The sequence below is a fragment of the Lytechinus variegatus genome, chromosome 1 (assembly GCF_018143015.1).
Source record: "Lytechinus variegatus isolate NC3 chromosome 1, Lvar_3.0, whole genome shotgun sequence".
Lineage (NCBI taxonomy): Eukaryota > Metazoa > Echinodermata > Echinoidea > Temnopleuroida > Toxopneustidae > Lytechinus > Lytechinus variegatus.
The window spans coordinates 28,051,032-28,076,554 of record NC_054740.1 but is presented as its reverse complement, the minus strand read 5'-3'; the positions used below and the strand labels follow the sequence as shown (position 1 = coordinate 28,076,554).

The following is a 25,523-nucleotide window of genomic DNA, read 5'->3' as shown; positions in this document are numbered from 1 at the left end:
TATCAAGATTAATTTGGATAAATTTTGAATTTCTCATTTCAAACTTTTTTTTTAATTTGACAAGGTGTTACTTTTACATTAGCAGGTAATGCAAATTAAAATTCTTGAACTTGAACTCTTACAATATTTCATAAGCTTTATGATCATCTGTATATTATATTACATTCATCTATTATGTAAATAACAATTGAGATTAATTTGGAGATTATGTAGACTGATTGAATATTGTGACTCGATCATGCATATTTCGACCTTTTAATAAGAATCATACGACTTGTAGTTGCAGATTTTGAACAAATGTACATACATGGACATGAGGCAATAAATTCACTTCAAATAGGATAATTATTGCATTGGTTGGTTGATTTTGTAGGCAGTAATCAATTGTGATATGGTAGTGATTGTGAAAATTATGAAAATTGTGAAAATGAATGCGATAAAAAATTTAATTGTGGTGAGACAGTGAAGGCGAGATGTTAAATTCTGTATACTGAACTCTTTACATCGACTTCCAACAAACTTAAGTTGTATTAGGGATTCTTGTCTTGCTTGCTAATTTTGAAATGCATTTTTATTTGAAATCATTTTGAAAAAAAAGGGAATCCAAATTGTCGAAAGAGGGGTTGGTATACATGTTTAGTTGAAAAATATAAACCAAATCCGTCTCCAGTTTTTATATAAAAAAATGAAAATGAAAAATTTGATTTCATGTTTTTAAAGATAACAATTGAAATATTTCCCTATTCAATAAACTTCTTGATTCCACTGTCTTATCTTACAAGTCTACATGGACGCCGTTGTGTGAACAACTACTTCGACAGCTCCGGGCTGATTTGTTTCATTTTACTTCCAATTTCACATATTATATTCCGGATTTTAACAGCTCAAGAACTTTGCCTTGGTATTCAAGCACACATTGGACCCATTTTGGTAGGATATTCCTCACTTATTTTCTGTGTTTTTTATGACATTAGAGAGAACAGCACAAGGTAAAATGCCTCGCGACCTACGCTCGCAATCGAACCCTAAAACCAATGAGCGAATCCACGCTGCTGGCCCAGGTGCTATTGAGACTTCGGGTACTCACAACGTTCCCGTACGCGCAACTACTGATAGTACATCGAATGCCAATGGGTCGCTATCACTTATGGATGTGAACAAAAACATGGAATCATCGTTCTCAAGGGTTTTCGAAAAGCTGGACTATCTTACAGCTGATATTGCTGCTATCAAAACAAAAGTAAATGATATGGAAGGAGCTGTTGAGTTCAATTCGGGAAAAGTTATGGAGATCGAGAAGGATATTATCCCGAATATTACGGCCAACCTGGAGTCTCGAATTGCTGACTTGCAAAATCAGCTCACTTCGATGGAGATTTACAACCGCCGTTCCAACTTGCTCATCTACGGTCTACATGAGGATCCTAACGAGAACATCTTCCAAGTCATCCGCAAGTGCATCGTTGATCTCGGAATTGCCGCTGACGAAGCGGCCAACATGGCGTTCGTTAACGCTCATCGTCTTCATCGACGCGCAACCCAAGATGCACGCAACCATACTCAACCCACAGCTCCCAGCCCAATAATCGTTAAATTTGTCTACATGACTGACCGAAACAAAGTTCTATCTGCCTTCGAGAATAGAGATCGACGACCACGACCCAACGTGCAACTTCCTGCCGGTACTCCAACTCGCATCTCGATCCGCACGGACCTCCCCCCTGCTCTCAAGGCTAGGCGTGGTCATCTCGCTAAGATTGCATACGACATGAGGAAAAAGGATGGTGTGTCGACCAAAATATTGCTAAAAAACAACAAGGTTTGTCTTCAGTGGAAACAAAAAGGAGCATCTACTTGGAATGACTACCAACTTCATGATGAGTAAAGTATAATCTTCTAGTCAATTTATGCACTTTTCAAAGAAAAGAAACAAACTGTTATCGAGAAGAACCTATATAGAAAAAAAATCCTTTGTGATACTCTGATTCAAAACAGTCATTCCTATATTAATTTCGAGATCTCCCAACTGGCTTTCTTCATTCCCTAAGGTCTCTTGAAGAATGAGAAAAGATACCTGTATTTACGGTCGAATCTACCAGTCGCTTCGTTTACTCCAATTATTTCCTGAGCATTTCTTATCTGTCGACATTTCATTGGAGTCTACCTTGTTAGTGTTAATGACCTGTTCTTAAATCTTATTAGTCAAACTTTTCTGAATGATCATTGATTCGATATGTCTCTGTGATAATTAAACAAACTCTACGTCAGTTGAGTTCATATTACTCTCCGTTACTATTTTTTGAATTATTTTACTTGTTTGATACAGTGAGAAGTAAGCTATAGTATTTTTGGTATCAGATATTCCCCTTTTCATATTTTTCTCACATTTCACAGGGGTATACCATTTTGTAATGACTATACATTTTGACTCATTTTGTCAGTGACAATTTGACAGCTCGATAATAACATAACAACTTAGTCAATTAAAATGAAATGTAGTTGTTTATTCTACTCCCCCATTTGAAATCAAAGTTGTCTACTAAATAAATTCATGTAACTTCAGTCACAACTTTTTTTTTTCGATATTTCAGGAAACTGTTACTTTCTGATATTTCATAGGAGTCAACCTCGTGATTATAATAGGTTGAATCGAGAATCTAGATGTTCTTATTCCTAAAATGTTGTCCAAGCTTTTCCCACCTTTTGATGGGTCTCAATTTATTTTCTCTGCGATAATGACAGTGTCTCTCTTTATGTCTGTTAACCAAATCCTCTTATTTAAGAGTTTTTGAAGACTGCATTCTCATGATTCACATTAATGATAATTTTGCCACAAGTATATCAATTATATTTGCAACTTTCGTCTGAAGTTCACTGATTAGGATTATTACCAGTTGTAAATGGGATGGGAGATAGTAAAATTTGTATCAGATTGACAAATGGCTTAATAATTTACTTTGCATATTAACGTTGGATGATGAAGAGCATTCATGTATAGCTCACCTTGTCAGTGAGAAATTTTCATTTTATAGACTTTGGCAGCTCGTGAATGTCAAATCATCTTACGACACTAACATTCAATTTATAAAATTTCTCCCCTAGTAAAGCTTGATTTCGTTCACAATTTTTACACACCAATATGGTTTGTTATCTTCTTTTTGGTGTTTCAAAAAATTTTTCCTTCTGTACTTTCAACTAAGTTTTTAGCCATTTTGTCTAAAGCTCACTGGTATACATACATGTATAGCGGACAGAATCTAGGGTCAAATTTGAATCTGATTGTGGCTTATTGATATACTTTGCATATTAATAATCATTTCATTTTTTTAACATGAAGAACCATTTTTTTACCGTAGACCTCAATTGGGTATGCAAAAATTTATGTTTTACACTGATTACTATTCTAACTAAGAAAGGAAGATGCATGCATAATTTATTTTTTATATAGGAGTCAATTTCGTGATTCCAGTTGACATACGCTTACATTGTCGCCCAGGCTTAGTCTTCCAACACTTCTCTATTTTTTATCAGATGGGAACTGCAATTCATTTTTCTGTCAACATGATAGCCTATTCTGGTCATTGCAAAAACTTCTGAATCTAATTTCACTATGAATCGAAGATTTTCCATTTCCACTTGAAGATAAATCTTATGTTAGATGTATCGCACCAAAAATAGGAATTTACTTTAACTGCACTCAACATTATTTTATGTGCTTTATATTTCTTATAATTATTTTGAACTTTAATCTTTCGATACAGTCATAAGTAGATGAACCTGGAACAGATTAGGCTCAAATTTATATACGATTTGTCATGTAGGGCCTACTGTACATCATGCATGGATAAAGATACAAACCTTGTTTTTTGTCCTACATTATGAGAAAAACAAATTACCATGCACGGCAATAAGCATGAATATACAGTGTGAATTACCCCTTAAAGGTGATTTTATATACAGACAGAATATCATATTTGAATAACCTGTTGGTTATTACTTTTAGAATTATTGTTTTAACTCGTTTTATCTAACTTTAATACCCAATAAGTATTTTCCATATTCTTCTGATCAGTTCACTGGCGAGTACACCGGTCTATAGTTAAGATCTTGAGAATCGCTTAATTCTTGTTAACCCGTTGCCAACGGGAGCCGGATATATACGGTTCCCTAAAACTTATTCATGTACGGGAGCCGTATATAGTCGGTTCCCCAAAGGCTATTACTCGCATCCATTTGCAGGCTTTAAAAATACAATTTCATACTATGTTTCTGCCTTTTCTGTGTTATAATTACAATGTCCATTAATTAAACTACACATTCCAGAAAGTCATACGTTTTTACCTTTTGTTTCTATAGTTTATAAAGCATTATAAAACGAGTTATGCTTCGAAGAGAGTCCAATATTGGCGTACAGTGGGCATTGCCGCGATGGAAGCTTGATTTCAACGATTTTCAGTTTCGCAGAACCACGTATATACCGTAATCAATAAAAGTGAGGGAAAACAATGGGAGCAGCGAAATGCAACCCAAAACGCACGCAGAGCTGCGTGCGTGCGCTGATATGATCAACGATAGATCGAAAACGATCGATACTTTATAAGATTGCTTGTGAGGTTTCAAAAAGTCTGGGGTTCGATCCCGGCCGCGGCACCTATGCCCGTGAGCAAGGCATTTAATCTACAATGCTCTTTTATCCTGCTTTCAAATAAATGAAAATGCTGTATGCATTACTGCTAACTAGGTGTGCACTTCTTTTTTAAAAAAATGGCGCCGTTGACAAAATATAGGAAGAAGAAAAATCATGGTTTCAGTTTATAACACATCGATTTTTGTTTTCTTCTTTCATTTAGGTGCATTATTTTGCCTCTTGAAAATGGCTGTCATAATATTCAACTTCATGAACTGATCAAGCTAGATCAAACTAGAAGAGAGTACACGACTTTAAGTTGATATCGATTTCTATAATCCTAAACAAAAAGTGTATACAGCTGGCTATTGAGAATACCTCGGATCGTACGTACACTCTATTTTGTTCTAACGATACGGATGTGGTAATTGATGGAGGCATGGCCCCCTTTCCTTTGAAAATCACAAAAGGGCATCCAGCGAAGGTCAATAAAGTTGCCACTTACTAACAATGTAAAAGAGTGACTTGAAAGGGAAGGATGTACGGATGAATTCACACTTTGTCAGTTTGGTTTAACACCAAAGAGTGATAAACGCCGTGACATAGGCATAATCATGCTAATGAAGACTAATATGTGTTATTTACGATGTACAAAGTATATGAAGCATGTTTTATCCATATCAGTAATCTCATATGAATTTTCGAAAAAAAAATCTAAGGTTTCCCCAATTGATTTTATTCTGATTGAGTATGTTATCGTGGTTTGGTTTGACCTGCATATAAAAAAATGTGATGCGATAGGAATCCAGAGCATGGAGTAAATATGCATTCCATGGATATATTATTCGAGAAGATAGAGGGAATGAAAAGCAGAATATATTAAAATAAAATATTTATGTTTATGTCTGCAAACAGGCCTATAATGCTTTTCACGGAACAAATGATGTAAGCCGGGTAATGAATAAGTAGAGCGCCTTGATCACAATGTTTAGTGGATATTATATGAATTATTAATCATTATCATCATGCGGCTCGTTTAATTTTTTTAATTGCTTGTTAGAAGGGTGCGAGAAAAACGGCATAAAGCATATTGTGATTCCATATACGTCCATTCAGTTATTTGTTTCATTTTTGGCCGTACTCCATAGAATATAACAGACGTTCAACTTTGATAAAGATAAATATGAGATAAAGCAATCAGTACATGAATTGATTAATAAAGACAATTAATTAATTAGAGATAATATATATCACTTAATATGAGCTGGAATATGATATTTAGGCAGGCGAGAATGGCCTTTCTATGTATCTCTTTTGAAGCACGCTCTTCCTCTTACAGTTCTCTAATTAACTCGTTATATTTGTATTTTCATCGGAGCTCTTATGGATTGTTGGCTACAAGGAAAAAGGAAGTGGAGAAATAAAACATAAGAATTATTTTAATACATCGAAATTCTGTAAAGGTGAATGTACCGGGTGAGAAATTATATACACTTACAACATTTTAGAATTATACTTTGGCAATGCAGGTTATTATTTTCAGAGTCCTTTTTCATCTTGACGAAATTGGATATTAAAACAAACTGAACGCAGGAAATAATAATTTCCGAACGGAAAGTTCCTAAAATGTTAAATCATATATTGTCCGAAAATTTGACAGTGAGTGTGGCGAAACAAATGGGGGGGGGGTTAAATGATGGAATATAATTTATATGCACTAGAATAAAAAAAAGGGTATAAAATATAGTAATGGTGTAACTTGGGTTGCGATTTCATTGCTGACCTCTATTTCTCCCCCCCCCCCCTTGCTTGTCAGAAAAAAGTAAAGAAAAAGTAGCGCATTTATAGTCCCCTCCACCAAGAATTCCTTGGTTCACCGCCGATCTCTGACAACTAGATTACCAGCAAAACCGAAAATGTCTTTCTGGTCACACTCATTTTTTTCCATTTTAAATTGTCCAACATATACTTAAGTCATTTGTCTTGCATTTTCCATGAATTACTAATCATTTGTTGATCATTAAATCCTTTGCACATAAATGTCAAGAAAATAACCACACACGTTCTAAACTAGTGAAATAAACTGAGAATTGAGTAAGTTCACAATAAATAAAACGGTTTGCAGGGACTTATTGTATATTCTTGGATAATGAAAGAAAGGCAGAATGTCTTGTTTTTAATACAATTTTAATTACTAGAATCATTTGATACATAATATTCATTTTTTTACACAAATACATGGCAACGTCTCCGTTGGATTTTGAATTAAGGAAATAATTTGGAGGTTTTTGTTGAACATTTCTCGACGACGTATAAAATCTAGAAATCATTTGAAATTGATTATGGGCCGAATATGCCGGGCACCTATCCTAATGTAGGTTCTATTTTTTAGTATGGGTTGGGCTTGGAGGGCCGGGTTTGGACATATTTCTGTGATGACGAGAATATACTCAGAAGGGAAAAAATAGAGAGAGGGCCGGGGGGCACGGAACGGGAGATGAAGAAGAGAGAGAGAGAGCATAACCCACTTGTCTGCGCAGTGTTGTAGTACATTTTTTTCGATTAAAAGCGCCTCGTATGAAATTGAACCCTCTCCCCCCCCTGCGTAAGCTACTGATTGAATAGAAGGGAAAAAAGTAAAGGGAAAATAGAGGAGAGAGAGAATATAAGTAGAGGTTGACTAGAGGTAAGGGGATTAGAGAAAGTAGAGGGGATGGCATTCATGACAATAACAATAATATTTTTCAATCGAATTAAACTAATTTTTTTTATTCTTTACATGTAAAATATTCAAATGTTTACATAATATCAATGATAACAATTATAAACATTACTATCAACACTAACAATGATAATAACAAATAATAAAAGAAAATATAACAATCGGATAATAAAAAAAATAATAATATTGATAATAATAACAACAATGGTTAAGATTATGAATATAATAATGATAAGACAAAGAAAAAGATAAAATAAAAAAGCAGACGAAACAGAAAAAAAGATGAAGGGAGAAGATAATGGTGATCATGGGGGATGGGGTGGGCTAACTTAAGTAATTGGATGATAAATGATAAATAATCTTCATAATAATTGTCGTATACCACCTTTAATCGATTTCTTGTTCAGAAATTATTACTTGTATGCATATAACGATATTTTGAAGATTCATGTTTTTATGGGGGGGGCATACTTTTAAAAGGAAATATCATATTCTTCATTTTTTTTCATTTTGCATGAAGAGAAAAACAGAGAGAACAAAATTAAGCAAAATAGGACGACGGGAGTAAAAGAATGAGAATAGGTATAAAGAGAAGATAAGACGACGAAGAAAAAAGGCGAAAAAAAGAAGCACAAGCAAATTCATAACAAGAATAAATAGAAGGGAAATAGAAAGAGAAAACTTAGGAGATGGAGGAGGTGTAGGATTACACAATTATCAGTGAAGAAGAAGGAGGAGAAAATGAAAAGGGAGCATTATAAAAAAGGAAGAAAAAAAACAAGGAGGATTTCATTTGCAAGAGGAAACAAAGCAAGACTATATCAAGGGAGAAGGGGGGGGGGTCTATAAATAGGAAGTATAAGAACAAAAAGATGAGACAGAGATCGAACAAAAGAAGAAAGGAAATGAGGATAAGATAAGAAGAATATCGAAAAAGAAGAATATGAGAAGAAAAGAAATGAGAATAATAATTTTGATAATAATAAGAAGATCGAAAAAGAAGAAAAGGAAGAAGAAAGGAAGGGAGAATATTATGATAATAGTAACATTATGAGAATATTATGATAATAGTAATATCGAAAAAGAAGAAGTCCATGAAGAACTTCAAAACCCACATCACCAACAATACATTCTCAAAGAAGTCACTCTGTACGGACATAATTATAGCACTGGAGCGACAGGTGAGCTCTGAACTCCGTACAGCCAAAACAGGAAATGAACTACGCATGCGCGAAAACTATCGATCGATCAATTCACTCATCGTGGATCGCACACACGCTTTTGTAATCAACGATCCAGCTCGCACGCACGGAACAATGGAGCTGTTCGAACTTGACATGGCCCGCTGATTAATCTCGTTTGGGGTGTTAGAACCTATTCTACTATGCCGTCGCGAACGGGTTAATGTATATTTATTTCAATAGTCATGTTGTAGTACAAAGTCTGGTTGATATAAACTGGGATTTTGTTTCAGCTAGAATTTATGTAAAATCATTTCCTGAATTTCATAATAATTACTGTTTCATTGCTATAATATGAGAATCATTCGCATTCACTTCAACTATCTGTAATACAAATACAGCAATCTTCTCTGTGTTAAGCTCTTAGCTTTTAAATATGCAAGAATTTTATCATGTCCATGAAACTCTATTCAATCCATCTTCATTACTGTCTTATTTGACACATCATTGATTACAGATAAAGTTTACTGATATCAGTCCACCATTATTCATATTATGTGAGCCCTTTTTGGAAGTCATTCAGATGGTATGCATGTTTCTGCTTTATAACTGCTGTCCATACATTAATCATCTGCATACTTTATGAGTCTGATGTTTACCAAAGGATGCATACCTATTTCAGAACCCTTAATTAAACAGTTGTATAGGGTAACAGATACATCTATACGGACCTTTACAATGTTGAATTATATACATTGTACCCCCTCAATTTATTCTGTTCACATCTACAATCTACCAAATATTTTGCTTACAATGATCTTTTGTTAGTAATCTATGCACGTATTATGTTTATGTGTAGTCTACGGGACAGGTGAACATCTAGATTTAGCCATACAGCTAATTTGTATTCAAATGAGAAGTCTTAACCTAGAGATTGATGCATTCATTGAAAGTAAAGTATCAATCGAGATTATTGCATTCCATAATACACGTGTCTGATGTCTAAATTTGAATTTTGCGGTCACGATTGCATGCACTGTACTTATTATGTCATTGTACATATTCCCACGTGTCATTTAGAGTCAGTCTGCTTTTATAGACCATTGGAACTTCTATTACTGTATGTAAGAAATTTCTTTGCAAGGTTCAACGAATCCCGGATGATTTCTTTTATTTCTCCTATTTCTCCCCTTTTCACTCGATTTGTCACTCAGCAGCCCGGAGTCTGTTCGTCACACTAGTGTACGCGCACCCAATCAGACACATCCTTATATTAAGCAAATACACTACACCCACTTGCACGCACCTTTCACCCTAAATTCAACACACCGTATTGGCAACAGAAATTTCAGCCATTTATGAACCTGGATGACTTTTTAAACGACGCTTTATTTTCTGCCATTGACTTTAACACAGGGCAAAAACTCCGCAGTAAAAATTACAACCTGAGTTTTCTCAGGTAAAAAGTTTTATGCAACGGAAATCGTTGATCAGTTTTAGATTAAGGCGGTTAGGAAGGCTCACAAATAAATTCTATGGGAACTCTTAATCTCATCTTGAATAGCGACTTTCGGGTTCACAATGTTACCCCATTGTTTGATAAGAAAATACCTTCATTTTATGTTGAAATAATCCGAGCTTGGAGTCTGATTGATAAATATTATTTAGAAAAAAACATAAGGTGAACACTTAATCATTATATTGTTTTTAATAAATCTACACTATTTTTCAAGGAGTGGTTTCTCAAGTCTGTTATTCTCTGTGTAAAAATATCTGATCATTTTTATGCAAGTCTCCCTCTCGCTCTGCCAATCTCTCTTACAACATCACATAACATCTTAACATAATATCACAACACAGGGGTACAACACCCGCGTATATATTATCTTGTATCCACTGGTGGATCCAGGGGGGGGCACAGACGGCCCTTGCCCTGGAGAAGCACAATTTAAATGTGCAAAGTAAAAATGACGTGAAAACAAAAGTGTGGCCCTTTTGAAAGTGAAGACCTTTTGAAAGTGAAGACCTTTATTTTATTTTTTATTAATTTCTGCTTGTCAAAAATTTTCGTACACGTAATGTAATTATTCAGGGTTGAAAACTCTTATTTATTTATTTATTTTATTTTTATTTGTTTTTTTATTGCTCTTGGACGAAATGTCATTATTTTAGGTTGATTTTTTTCGGGGAAATGTGCCCCCCCCCCCTGAAAAAATCCTGGATCCTACCTCAAATGATGTTCATGCAGGCTCCACTCCACTTCACTATCGCTAACTACGCTCCATCTACTTGACTTTTCGGGTAGGTGGAGCTATGTAGCGGTAGTGAAATGGAGTGGAGCCCGCACGAACATCACTTGAGGTAGGAGCCGCAAAAAAAAAATCGCGAGCCGCACCTGCTTGTATCCTTGGGTTGGTCTCACTTGCACAAACTACACGCATTGAAGAAAATGAAACAAGACAATAGTGAATTCTTAGAAAGTGACACTGATTAAAGCGAGAATATTAATGAATCGTGAGGAAAACAACTGAACTCCAAATCAAAACAGATCGAGCTTATCATGACGGCACGAGACAAGTGCGCCGGCATCTCCGAGGTCTGGCCAAACACAGCCACCTCCTCCGATCGACACCCTTGGATTTCCTGGATTTCGATCTCCATGAGGGTGGTATTAATTTTCAAAATATTTAGGTTGTAGCAAAACATCGGCGCGACGATTCATCTCATTATGACAATCTTCATTATTATTGCGCTAATATCGCGTTCGATTATTGCGATAATAATGAGACGTCGCCTACAAGCTCTCCCCCTTTTTTGATATCCTTCCGCGCTGGCAATAACGCGCGTGAACGTTAATGAAAAAATTAACGTAATACGGGCCGATGCGGCATTACGTGCGTTATGGGTGTCAACTTTATTTTGGGCGATACTGTAAACCAATGTTGACGAAATAATTATTAAAAAAATCAGTTATCTCTTTAGAATCTGTGATTCACCTCCCATCAGCATTGATATAATTTGGTACTTTATTTTTTGTTTTATGTAATATATCATTGATGAGTTGCCAAGTTTCATATTTTCCTTCATTGCAAAAAATTTAGTTTTGTAATAGTTTTTACGAGCATACCTTTATAACCTATTTAATACATGTACTTGGGGGCTCATTACACGGCTAGGTTTGTAGATTGTAGCCAATCACTAAATAGGAAAATTACCGGTTAGAACATTCATTCTTTGTTCATTTTCATCAAAACACAGGCCAGAAACTAATCAAAAGTACTTCTGTCATATTTGTTTATCAATCATAAACATTTGTGTTTAATACCCAGCTTGATACAGTCAGTGGCTTGTTCATGCATTGGCTGGCTGTCATTGAAGTGTGTTGAAAAGCATGTTGTGAATTTGATTGACACGAGTTCATTGATAAGATTATTGATAGTTTGTTTATTGAAAGAACAAGTCCATCTCTAAAATAATTTGATTTGTGTTATTCAGTAATTTGCAAGTTTTCTTATCTCTCAATTTCCTTTTTATGCTGTATTCCTGTAGGAAGTAGATGATCTGATCAGTTTCGAGAGTTATTTTTATTTTTGTATGAAATATGAAATTTGAAAGACCTACTTGAGAATCACTGTTTTCAAAAGAAACAAATAACTCCTCTCTCCATGCATATTGGTGGGACAATAACCTGAGAAGATGTTTATTTAATTTCTGTTATTTCTTTTTTCAGAAATGCATACCCGCAGTCAGCTCTCTGTGTATTTAGTTTGAATGATATAGACGGTAACTTTACAGAGGGTGATTTCTTTGGGTCTGATGGTGATGTACAAAATGATTTATGGAGGGCTAATGATGGATCTACGGTTTCACCAAGACATGGAGCAGATGTAAGTAAACCTTTTATAGGAAAGTAGGTTTTAGAAGGAAAAAAAAAACACTTGAAGAAATAGCATTCAATAAGAATAAAGTGTCAGAAATATGAGACAAATTTTTTGCAGTAGGAGTATGATTTATTACGATGCTAGGTTCAAAAAGTAAATGGTGTGTAAAGGAACCCTTACCTCCCACCCCCATATTAGGCCAATTGGACTAGGGATGAGTCAAAGTAAATTAGAAAATAGTAATTTTTGTCTCGCCTGCATAGCAGAGCAAGACTATGGGGCCGTTTTTCTGGCGGAGGCAGCCGCGTCATCTACCTAAAATATTAATCTAAGGTCAAGTTTTTGAAATGACATCATGACTTAAAAAGTATATGGACATAGTTCATGAAACTTGGACATAAGCCATAAGGTCAATCAGTTATTACTTAATATCCTGCCTAAGTTTCAGGTCACATGACCAAGGTCAAGGGCATTTATGGTCAATGAACTTTGGGCATTTTAGGGGTATTTGTTGAATTTCCATTGTACCTATGTTTATGGATCTAGTTCATGACACTTGGACGTAAGAGTAATCAGGTATCACTAAACTTCCTGTGCAAGTTTCAGGTCACATGATCAAGTTCAAATGCCATTTAGGGTCAATAAACTTTGGTCTTATAGGGGGTATTTGTTCATTTAATATGATAACTACACTTGGAAGTAAGAGTAATCAGGTATCACTAAAAATCCTGTGTAAGTTTCAGGTCACATGATCAAGTTCAAATGCCATTTAGGGTCAATGAACTTTGGTCTTATGGGGGTACTTGTTGATTTAATATTATAACTTTGAAAGTTTATGGATGTACAGTAGTTAATTAAATGTGGGCATAGGGGAAATCCAGTATCAGTGCTCATCTAGCACAAGTCGTAAGTCACTTGATCTAGGACAAATGTCATTTAGGGTCAATTAATGTGGTATTAAATTATACGATTGGTGTTTTTTGTGAATGATTATATTAAAGTCATTTTTGTCTCACCTGCATAGCAGAGTGAGACTATAGGCGCCGCTTTTCCGACGGCGACGGCGGCGTCAACATCAAATCTTAACCTAAGGTTAAGTTTTTGAAATGACATTATAACTTAAAAAGTATATGGACCTAGTTCATGAAACTTGGCCATAAGGTTAATCAAGTATTACTGAACATCCTATTAGAGTTTCATGTCACATGACCAAGGTCAAAGGTCATTTAGGGTCAATGAACTTAGACCATGTTGGGGGAATCAACATCAAAATCTTAACCTGAGGTTAAGTTTTTGAAATGTCATCATAACTTAGAAAATATATGGACCTAGTTCATTAAACTTGGACATAAGGTCAATCAAGTATCACCAAACATCCTGCATGAGTTTCATGTCACATGACCAAGGTCAAAGGTCATTTAGGGTCAATGAACTTTGGCAATAATGGGGGTATCTGTTGAATTACCATCATAACTTTGCCAGTTTATTGATCTGACTTTTGAAACTTGGACATAAGAGTAATCAAGTATCACTGAATATCCTGTGCAAGTTTCAGGTCACATGATCAAGGTCAAAGGTCATGTGAGGTCATTGAACTTTGGCCACATTGGTTGTATTTGTTGAATTACCATCCTATCTCTGTAAAGTGTATTGGTCTAGTTCATAAAATGTAGAAATAAGAGTAACCAAGTATCACTGAACATCTTGTGCGAGTTATAGTAGTTTTCAAAGTCAGCACTGCTGCTATGTTGAATCGCGTGATGCAGGTGAGACGGCCAGAGGCATTCCACTTGTTAAAAGTCAGCACTGCTGCTATATTGAATCGCGTAATGCAGGAAAGACTGCCAGAGGCACTCCACTTGTTTCTTAAATGCTTGACAGACCCTGCATTTCTAAAAACACCATTTCAAATTCATGTGAAAATCCAATAAAGATATACACATTATTTTAATATCTATGGATTAAATAAGATTTATTCTATGTTGTCAAAAATTATATGCCTAATTTAGAAACATCAAACCATTTTGATATATTTTGATGAAAATCCTACAGAGTTATTTTGTAGATAGCACAAATTAACAGTAGAGCGTTGTTTTAACAGTTGATGATTCATAATTCTGTTAATTCAGTTAATTTTACTTTCAGTTCTATAGATTATGCACTGGTTTGGGTAGCATGCACACCGATTTTACCTGTAATCACATAGTTAACAGCTGAGGTCTTGGTAGGGGGCTGGGATTAGTCTTATAGTATTTTGCTGAGATCATTTACGTGCTCTCATTAACTGTTCAATCTTTCAGTCTATTATTAACCATCTTTTATTCCCTTCTTTTCATCCGTCAATAGTGCTCCAATCCAAACACCGCTTCAAACAACTTTTTACGTGACTACAACCTTATGGACGTCCCTGCAGTTCAGATAAATGATACTCCACTTACCATGGTTGGTGATCGATTCTCTAATCTTGAAATGACAAATGAATCATACATTATTTCATCAGGTACTGTTAATGACTGTTCTTCAAAAAGGCATTTTCACTTGGCCTGGGAGTTAAAGTCATACACTCTGCATTTACCAACAACCCGCAACCGAATATGGGGGTAGTACTTTTTAAACCAATCAAATGTTTGCCAGACGTTGATTCTTTAACAATTTTGATTATCAAAAGTATGTGGATATAATCCTTGATATTTAACATCCAGGTGCAAGATGTCAATTGAAACTTTCTTGTGATTTCTGATAGGCCCGGTTTGAAAGTCCATTTTTGATGCACGTGTACACGGCGTGTTTTTAGGTCGTGTACACGTGTACACGTTGTAAACATTGAGTGAGTGTGAATTACAGTAGTTTTCAGTGTTACCTATATGTAGCCTAAGTCACGGTTTTAAAGTTTACCTGAGAAGTTAGAAGTATCAATCCACAAAAATTGGTGCAATCAAAAAGTTTACTCAGCTTAGCAGCGCATTAAATTAATAAAGAATGCAAAAGTAAATCAGTGCAGGGCCCTAGTTAGCGCCGACGTTCGTTGGATGCGCATTTTTCATACTGTACCGTACATGCATGCACAGATCGTTGCAGAATTAAGTGTAACTGAAGTTATCGATTGATTTTCATTATTTTATTGCCAATTTGAGGAGCGTGTGTTTGTAGGCTTGTAGCATATGTTTATGAGCGTATAACACGTAACTGGAGCAATGATCGCTGTCGCAATTGGTGATTCTCAAATTGGCTCAAAAAGTGATTGAAGAACGCTTTCGAGAGTCTCATTAGGTGTTATACACTCATACACATATGCTACAAGCCTACAAACACACGCTCCTCAAATTGGCAATAAAATAATGAAAATCAATCGATAACTTCAGTTACACTCAATTCTGCAGCGATCTGTGCATGTATGTACGGTACAGTATGCAAAGTGCGCATCCAACGAACGTCGGCGCTAACTAGGGCCCTGCACTGACCGGAGCATACCCGTTTCGTGTGGTACAAAAACTTGAGTCTCCAGAATAAATGTGGATTAAATCAGCAATTTTGGAAGGTTAATTGAAATATATTGACATATTAGTGATTAAAACATGTGCAGTGTCTTAGAACTAAGAATTAATGTGAGGCTGTGAGCTTGTTCACTGACTTTACAGTCCCACGCAAGCTTTATGCAGATGCTACCGTGTACACGGTGATGGAATTTAGTACACGTGCACTGACTTGACCGTGCGTGTACACGTGTACCCGAAACGGGCCTAATTTCTGATAATCCAGGTATCTCGATTGTTTGATTGAATTACAAGTAGGTTATTCGCCCCAGGCCATATTACATACCTGCCAACTACTACGATGTTGGCATAATTATTACGATTTTTTGTTTTAGATTACGCCTTACGATTTTATGTCACAAAATTATGATTTTCTGATATTCTGACTATTAAAAATAAAATGTCTACGACGACTGGACTTCAAGTCTAACAGGGCAGCGGAATTGCAATTCCAATGTTTTTAGCACATCGTCGCATTCTAATTTGTAACTGAGTAGAATCACAGGCATGGCGCTTCAGAAATTGCTTATCAAGTTTCAAATTCTCGATATCCCTTGTACTATTTTTAAAAAAGCTGCGCAGCATTAGGTCTTGCTGTAAATTTCATGGCAAAAAATTTCCTTTTCTATTGGATTAATTTTATAAGATACCATCCTAAATTTGGAAGAAAATAAGATCGTGAGCTCTGAAGAAAATCACAGATATTTCATTTCAGAGTAGCTTTCGGAGACTCCACTTCTCAAATCTGAACTAAGCCACTTGGTGCTCTGGAAATTAGGCACAGATCCTGCAATTTTCAGACGGAAATAAGGATTTTCTGTGGGGATTTTTGATGAGTAACGGTCAGTGCCCGAGTGTATACATGTATTGGCACTAATGCAGTTTCATACCCACCTGTGTTGCGGCGAGGATTGATTGTGAGCTGTGCTATGTTCAGTGGCTGAGCTGTGCTAGCATAGCCTAGCTTGAGAAATGGTTTACATGGTGACGTTGGCTGTCGGGCTGTGATGCTTTCAATATTTCCTGTATTGACAAGCTCTTAACTGGGAGTTCACTATGCATTTTGCAAATGCTTTTCCTCCGATTTCTGCATCAGTCACAGTAGACTCCATGACATTGAGAAACATATCAAGACAAAAAGCATCAAGCCACTAATGAGGCAACCAGTGGAAGGTCATAAAACAGTTACTTCATGGTAGATTCGGATATGAGTGTAATTAATGCAGAGGTTTTGATGACTGAATTCATTGTTGAACATAGTTTGCCACTCAGTGTTGCTGACCACTGTAATAACAAGCCATGCCATTCTACTGTGCACTCCAAGGAGCTACTCAAAAAAGCGAAACAGGCAACGTCGTCATGCATTAGGGCTTGAAGGCCTGATGGATAGACTGTGTGATCAGTAAAGGTGAGGTGGAAAATGTGAGAGGGTTAAGTGTAATGTATGAATTAATTTTTCTCAAGGGTCTATTTCATCAGAGGAATTTTTCATGATATTTTCACGAATCAATTCCTTTCAAATAATGTGCTGGATACAATCATATTTTTGTCAGGGACCCATTGCTGAGTGATAACACCTATAATACAGATCATGCATTTTCTTTATACTGCCCTATGTGAAACACAGCCTGGGTCTATTATTGACGGTGTCAAACACCCCTGGATATTTACTACACTGCGCTTTACTTACCTGTACCATCTCATCAAATTGCTATTCGGTACCCCGACTTGAATAGCCACCGGTAAAAAACTCCCCGAAAGAGGCTAACTGCAATCAGGTAGCCTGGGAAACCTGTCACGGAACGAGACCCATAAAACCCGCACGCCGCATATAAGCTTCCCCTTTCATTTCTGCGATGTCGCTAAGTACAATTGAAATGTTTAGCCACAGCGCTTCTGTGCCTTTCTTTATGAATCACGATGTCTGAAGAAAAAAACTGACATAAACATAAATAATTCCCAAGCCTCCCCCAACCCAAGAGACCTCAATAAAGGGGAGAATAAGTCAGTCAAGACAAAGCCAAGGGCCAATATCTGGGCCAAGACAAAGCCAAGAAATTATAATAATAGTAAAGATGATATGACAGCCAAGACAAAGCTGAAGAACAAGAACCCTAACACTAATAACCTGGCCAAGACAACGCCGTCCAATGACCCTACACAATCAGACACCCAGTCCCATAGGCGGGAGGTAGACAAGGGTACGGATAAATCGGAAAAGACTATTTACACTCCTTCCGATCGGGGTAGCTCCTCATCAAAGAGTAGGATGGGCAAGAAGAGGCCTCGCGATGACCACTCGTGTTCTAATGACAATCAGGCTCGAATTAACAACCCACTACAACCCTCTGTAATTCAGAAGAAGAGCCGACTGGCCTGGAGTGTGACCGGTCAGTCCATTCATTGCCAGACCCCGCCGAGGCAAGCGATCCTCCCCCAGCGGGCGCGGCCATTGACCCATCCCGACCCACTGGACTTGCCGCTCAAGACAACGGGCTTATGAAAACTCGACTCATTCTAGACCTAGAGAAAGGTCTAGATCGCCTCGTACTGGTCGTGGAGTGGGGGCTAATGATATCTCACCTCGTACTAGCCGTAGAGAAAAGGAGTTTTCCATTGTGGGAGATTCTGATTCGGAATTTGATTACCACCAACCTGTTACATCTAGCAGAAGAGATTGGGGCGATTTCTCCCCATCAAATTCTCATAGCAGCCCCGAACTTACCCTGCAAGCTGCCCAGCATATGGGATTTGACCAAGGAGAATCACCATTAGGGTTATGAGAGAGCGTTCTGGCATACACAAACGCGATACTCCAGCTAGTGGGAACAGGCATCAGTCAGCCCTCGTCTTGACTAAATACTGCCCTCAACTTCGGAAACTGAGTGAGAGAATTCAATCTTCTGCCTGAACTCGTCCCTTAGTCGTTCGGATGAAGTCAGTCCTGCGATCAAGATAGATGCTCCGTATAAATCCTGCTTTCGGGGCCTAGATAAGCAACATTCTGGGCTTAAACCGATCAGTAAAGAAGTCTCGAAGGATTATCGGTTTGCCGCTCAGGAGCGAGGAAGTCTAGATCGGGCCGTAACCCTCTCCGCGGCACTGGTTACCGCTCAGCCGACTATCAGCTAGCAGCGTTGGACACGGCCGCCCGGAGCGGTATGAGACTCGCGATGTACCAGGGGACCCTGTTAACCACTCTAGGCTGAGCGGCTTGGAGTCTCTACCGATGACAAGAACTTATTGTTAGTGTCACTCACAAAGATCGCTGATCTCCAGTATGAGCACGCAGCAAGATCAACACTGCTATGCACAAGGGCAAGGAGGGCTAAAGTTGTAGATGCTCTCAAGATCGAGAAAGGGGCAGCCAGACTTCTCAATAAGCTTCCTTGTGAAGATAAGGACTTGTTTCATGGAAACTTTCAAGATTTATTGGACAAGTCTATTTCAGCCAGCACCACAGCTGACAAGACATTTTATAAGCTCTCCTCGAGTAGACCTAGTCTGCCGGGCACTAGACCAGCCCAGGGCCAGGCCCAGAGACCCCCTTTTGCTAGCTCTAGCTCCAGACCTACATGGAACATAAGGGGTCATCCCTCTCCTTTTTCCCTTGCTCTGGTGGCGACGCCAGGAATGAAAGGGGCCGCTGGGAAAGTCATAGGAAACCATGGGGTGGGGGACGGGGGCTGCCAGGCCCACTTTCAGCGGACCAAATTCAGGGCCCCCACTCTTAACCAGGAATTTTGACAATCAAACACGGGTCCTTCCCCACCTTCAGCAAGTCCCAGTAGGGGGAAGACTATTTCTTTGCTTGCAGAACTGGGGAAAGATAACCGAAGACAAATTTGTTCTAGAGATAATAAGGTCAGGATACAATCCAAATTTCCCAAGAGTAATTCATCCTTCCCGTTTTCAACAACAGACCCCCATACCAAGGGATCCTTCACGCCGAGAGGCTTCTCCGGTCAGAAATACAGTCCCTTCTCCAGAAAGGAGCTATCATAACAGTCCCAGACCACAGGTCCCTCATCCTCTTCCCCGTTTTTGTCTCACCTGCGAAGCAGAGTGAGACTATAGGCGCCGCTTTTCCGACGGCGACGGCGGCGGCGGCGTCAACATCAAATGTTAACCTGAGGTTAAGTTTTTGAAATGACATCATAACTTAGAAAGTATATGGACCTAGTTAATAAAACTTGGCCATAAGGTTAATCAAGTATTACTGAACATCCTATTAGAGTTTCATGTCACATGACCAAGGTCAAAGGTCATTTAGGGTCAATGAACTTAGACCATGTTGGAGGAATCAACATCGAAATCTTAACCTGAGGTTAAGTTTTTGAAATGTCATCATAACTTAGAAAATATATGGGCCTAGTTCATGAAACTTGGACATAAGGTTAATCAAGTTTCACTGAACATCCTGCATGAGTTTCACGTCACATGACCAAGGTCAAAGGTCATTTAGGGTCAATGAACTTTGGCAAATTGGGGATATCTGTTGAATTCCCATCATAACTTTGAAAGTTTATGGATCTGATTCATGAAACTTGGACATAATAGTAATCAAGCATCACTGAACATATTGTGCAAGTTTCAGGTCACATGATCAAGGTCAAAGGTCATTTAGGGTCAATGAACTTTGGCCGAATTGGGGATATCTGTTGAATTCCCATCATAACTTTGAAAGTTTATGGATCTGATTCATGAAACTTGGACATAATAGTAATCAAGCATCACTGAACATTTTGTGCAAGTTTCAGGTCTCATGATTAAGGTCAAAGGTCATTTAGGGTCAATGAACTTTGGCCGAATCGGGGGTATCTGTTGAATTCCCATCATAACTTTGAAAGTTTATGGATCTGATTCATGAAACTTGGACATAATAGTAATCAAGCATCACTGAACATTTTGTGCAAGTTTCAGGTCTCATGATTAAGGTCAAAGGTCATTTAGGGTCAATGAACTTTGGCCGAATCGGGGGTATCTGTTGAATTACCATCATAACTTTGAAAGTTTATTGGTCTAGTTCATTAAACTTGGACATAAGAGTAACCATGTATCACTGAACATCTTGTGCGAGTTAGAGTAGTTTTCAAAGTCAGCACTGCTGCTATATTGAACCGCGTGATGCAGGTGAGACGGCCAGAGGCATTCCACTTGTCCTGGTAAAGAAACGCTCCGGGGGTTTCCGTATGATAATCAACCTAAAGAAGGTAAACGAACTCCTTCCAGATCAGAAATTCAGAATGGAATCCCTTACAACCATCCTACCTCTGATAAAACCCAACCAATGGGCAGTCACCATGGACCTTAGAGACGCTTACTATGATATCCCAATAGCCCCAGAGGCCTGCAAGTTTTTTGGCTTCAAAGTACATGTAGGAGACGTTTGCTACTAGTTCATAGCCCCTTCGTTTGGCCTAAACCCTGCCCCAAAGATATTTTCCCGACTGGTGAGAGTCCTCGCCGCAGAATTAAGATGGCGAGGCATTACTAATTCCTCCTTGGCCCTTCCAGGACTACTCTTGCCTAAAACGTAAGCATTGTCCGAAAGCTAGCTTGGGATCTAGGGTTTCTGATCAACAAAGAAAAATCGAGGTTCACACCAACATGATCACCAGAGTTTCTAGGGGCAATAACATCCATCCCAAACTTAAGAGTTCGTCCTCCCCCTCACAGAATAAAGAGGATTCAGTCAGTAGGTGCAGAGCTCTACATAAACTCAAACTCGCCAGCCAGAACTTGGCAAATTTTCCGAGGCCTATTAGCAAGCCTAGTGGATCTAATCCCGCAGTGCAGACGACATATGAGGCCATTCCAACTGCACTTCCTGAGACACTTCAAGCCCAGAATTCACACCATGGACCATCTTGTTCCCATGACAGATGCGATGATGCACGAAATTCATCTGTGGTCAGCATGTCGATTTCTGAACCAAGGGAAGCAAACTCAGAACCCGAAACCAACACTCACCCTAATGACCGATACTTCAAAGCTGGTTTGGGGAGCACACGGGGAAATTCAAAGCCTCCGGCCAATGGCAAGAAAGAGATTCAACACAGCATATCAATGCTGTAGAAATGAAGGCGGTTCAACTAGCTCTACTTGCCTTCCTCCCCTAAGTTGCCAACCAGTGCATTCTGATGAAATCAGACAACAGCACAGTGGTCTCCTACATAAACAGGGAAGGAGGGACAAGGTCACCTACTCTCTGCTTCCTAACATTGGAAATTCTAGCATGGTGCCAGAACATTCGCATAACCTAAAGGCTTGCCACATCCCAGGGAAAGAGAATTACATAGCAGACTTCCTCTCTCGGAGAAGTTATCTCCCATCAGAATGGCAACTCAATCACATCATCATGGAGAGAATCTACAGTCAGGGCGACCAGCCTCAGGTAGATTTATTTCCATCAGCCCTGAACAAGCAGCTCCCGATTTATTGCACAAAGCATCAAGATCCCTTAGCCTTTGCGACAGACTCCCTAACAATCCCATGGAAGGGGATCCTGGATTATGCCTTTCCACTCTTTCCCATAATACCTCAAGTGCTGGAGTAAGTGAGGAAGGTAGAAGCTTACGTTCTCCTCATTGCACCTTGGTGGCCGAGGAGACCATGGTTCACAACACTTACAGATCTCCTGGTGGGGACTCCAAAATGTCTACCGCCACTGGTGGACCTCCTGAAACAACCGGGGATAGACACTTATTACCCAAATCCGGAAAGGCTTTGCCTAACACTCTGGCCCATCTCAGGAAATCAGCAACTAAAGCGGGCCTTTTCGAGAGAGCTGTAGACATGCCCTCTAGATTCCTGCGATCCTCCACCAGGAACACTTATGATCCTAGACTCCAGAGTTACTTCCGGTGGTGTGGCAGTTTAAATACAGATTGATCCAACCTCTGCCTCTTTAGGTAAGATAGCAGATTTCTTCTATTATTTGACGAAGGTTTATCAGTCTCCTCCATATGGGGTTACAGGTCAGCCATAGCAGCCATTCATTCAGGCTTCTCAAATTCAGTTGTCCTTGCCAGACTAACAAGATCCTTTTTCTTACAGAATCCTACTAGCCGAAGACTCTTCCCCAAATGGGACCTTCCAAGGGTCCTTCGGGCCCTAGCCAAATCCCCCTTTGAACCCATGCATAAATGCTCCATCCTTGATGTGTCCATTAAGACAGCCTTCATGTTGGCTATAGCTTCAGGTCAAAGACGTAATTTGCTTCATGCACTCACGGTATGGCCGGGTCATATTCGTTGGGAGGACGGAGTCCGCTTGATCCCTTGAGCAGGTTTCCTAGCTAAGAATAAAAAAGAAACCTCTAAACCCTGTGAAATTGTTCTTCCAGCCATTAGCAATCTCTCGTCAGTTTCCAAAGATAGGTTATGATGTCCCTTACGTGCTTTAAAGTGGTACATTGATAGGACTAAGTGTATTCGCACTTCCCACCAATTGTTCATTAGTTCAATAGAACCTCACAGCCCTGTTAGTGCAGGGGATCAGGTCAGGTGGAGTGGACGCAATATTATCAGGGTCCATTAGATCTCATGATACACGGGGCATAGCAGCATCTTGGGCGCTCTTTTAGGGTACCTCTATGGAGGAGATCCTCCAGGCAGCCTATTGGACTCTAATACCTTTGTATCTTATTACTTATCCTTCCAGTTGATATATTTCATTATCGAGGTTGATGATATTTATACCCCTTTATTCCTAGAGCGGCTTCTCTAGTTGGGAGACTACTTCTTTCTATAGTCAATCAGTCTCTTTATTGTTGTTATGCTAACATGTCTATGAAGGGTCTCATTTCTGCCCCTCCTCCAGTTTTTTCCATGCTATTCTAGCAATTCGATGAGATGGTATAGGTAAGTATAGCACAGTGTACCGGTGGTTAATCAGAATGCTCAGTAGTGAGCATATTATTTACTAACAAGCTGTTTACCTTTAACTCCCCACCAGTCCTCCCGAGCAGACTTCGTCCCTCCTTGGCAATGAAAGAGGAGGCTTATATGCGGTGAGCGGGTTTTATGGGTCTCGTTCCATGACGGGTTTCCCAGGCTACCTGATTGCAATTAGCCTCTTTTGGGGAGTTTTTACCGGTGGCTATTTGAGTCAGGGTAATGAATAGCAATTTGATGAGATGGCATAGGTAAATATAGCTTGTTAGTAGATAATATCCTCACTACTGAGCATTCTGATTAATTTCTAAAATAAAAATGGAAATCATTTATTCATTGATCTTTCCATCTTATATCTTACAGAAAGGGGATGTCTGTACCAGTTTAATATTTCTACTTCCAGTGGAGATCTAGGTGACCCATGTCATCTGAATGTAAGTTTGTATGGAGCTTTATCTCGTTTGATAATGGAGTCATTGACAACCAACCTTTATTCAATCTTATTCGGTAGGAATACATGGCATTATTTCTCCAAAGTCCCAGTTCACGAGGTTGCTCCATTTTTAAACATTGTTAGTGTTGAGGCTTGTTCAAACTTTTTTTTATTTCAAGAAGATATTGAAAGAATATCTTTCACTTGTTGGTCAAAGGAAAGATGCATACAGTATGTTATACGGCTGATTTAGCCTGAATACAGACCATATTATGTTCATTCCCTATTTACTCTGTATAATGTGCTTGAGCATTTTTCATCATGATTTCTTTTTTCTTTTCCTTTTCTTTTTTCCCCCTCTCTTCCATTTTTCTTTCTATTCTTCTTGTGTTTCTTTTTCATGTAAGACTTTTAAATATTAAAAAGAGTAAGGACTTTTTTTGTGTAACTTGGACATAAGGTCAAAAGTCACATGGTTGTGGTATCAGTATAAAGAAGCTTAACCTGTGTTAACTTGTTGCTGAATCTAGTTCAAGGTAATTTGAGGTTAGTGGTCTTATGTTATTAATATTTTTTCTCTCATATCTTTCTTATTCAATGAAATAAAGATACATGTTCATATTAATCTTACTTGTTGTCTCGCTGTGATGGCAGCATCAACATTGAAATCTTAACCAAGGTTATTTTTTTTAAATTGATTTAACTTAGAAAGTATATAGACATATTTCATGAAACCTGGACATAAGGGTAATCAAGTATCACTGAATGTCCTGTTGCAGGTCATGTGGCCAAGGTCAAAGGTCATATATGGTCAATGAACTTTGACCATCTTTGACATCAAAATCTTAACCAAGCGTCTTTGAAATGTTCATCATAACCTTGAAAGTATGGATCTAGTTCATGAAATTTGGAAATAAGAGTTATTTGGTATCGCTGATAATCTTCCATGAGTCTTTGGTCACATGATCAAGGTCAAAGGTCATTCAAGGTCAATGAACTTAGTATGTTATTGGCCAATGGATTAGTAATTTTAAATTCAATGATAAGATTTTTGAAAAATAAAAGTTATTTATATTTCAATATCAAATAGTCAACACTGCAGGAGGGTGTTTCATAAAGCTGTTCATGAGGAAAGAGCGGCTTAAAGATCGGTAACCTAATCTTAGGCACTAAATCATCACCAATAATCAGTGAATATCATTAACACACAAGAAAGGATCACCAGTTCTTAAAATCATTCTTATAAAA

General features: G+C 38.2%; 1 protein-coding gene across 1 annotated transcript in view; it reads left to right on the top strand.

Moving 5' to 3' along the window:
- The first annotated feature begins 994 nt into the window (after positions 1-994).
- LOC121430076 overlaps positions 995-25,523 on the top strand; it is a 53,342-nt gene continuing 28,813 nt past the window's right edge. Inside the window, exons 1-4 of the mRNA XM_041627353.1 lie at positions 995-1,881; positions 12,261-12,417; positions 14,758-14,911; positions 24,206-24,276. Of these exons, the coding sequence (XP_041483287.1) occupies positions 995-1,881; positions 12,261-12,417; positions 14,758-14,911; positions 24,206-24,276 (1,269 nt within the window). The remainder of the gene's footprint in view (positions 1,882-12,260; positions 12,418-14,757; positions 14,912-24,205; positions 24,277-25,523) is intronic.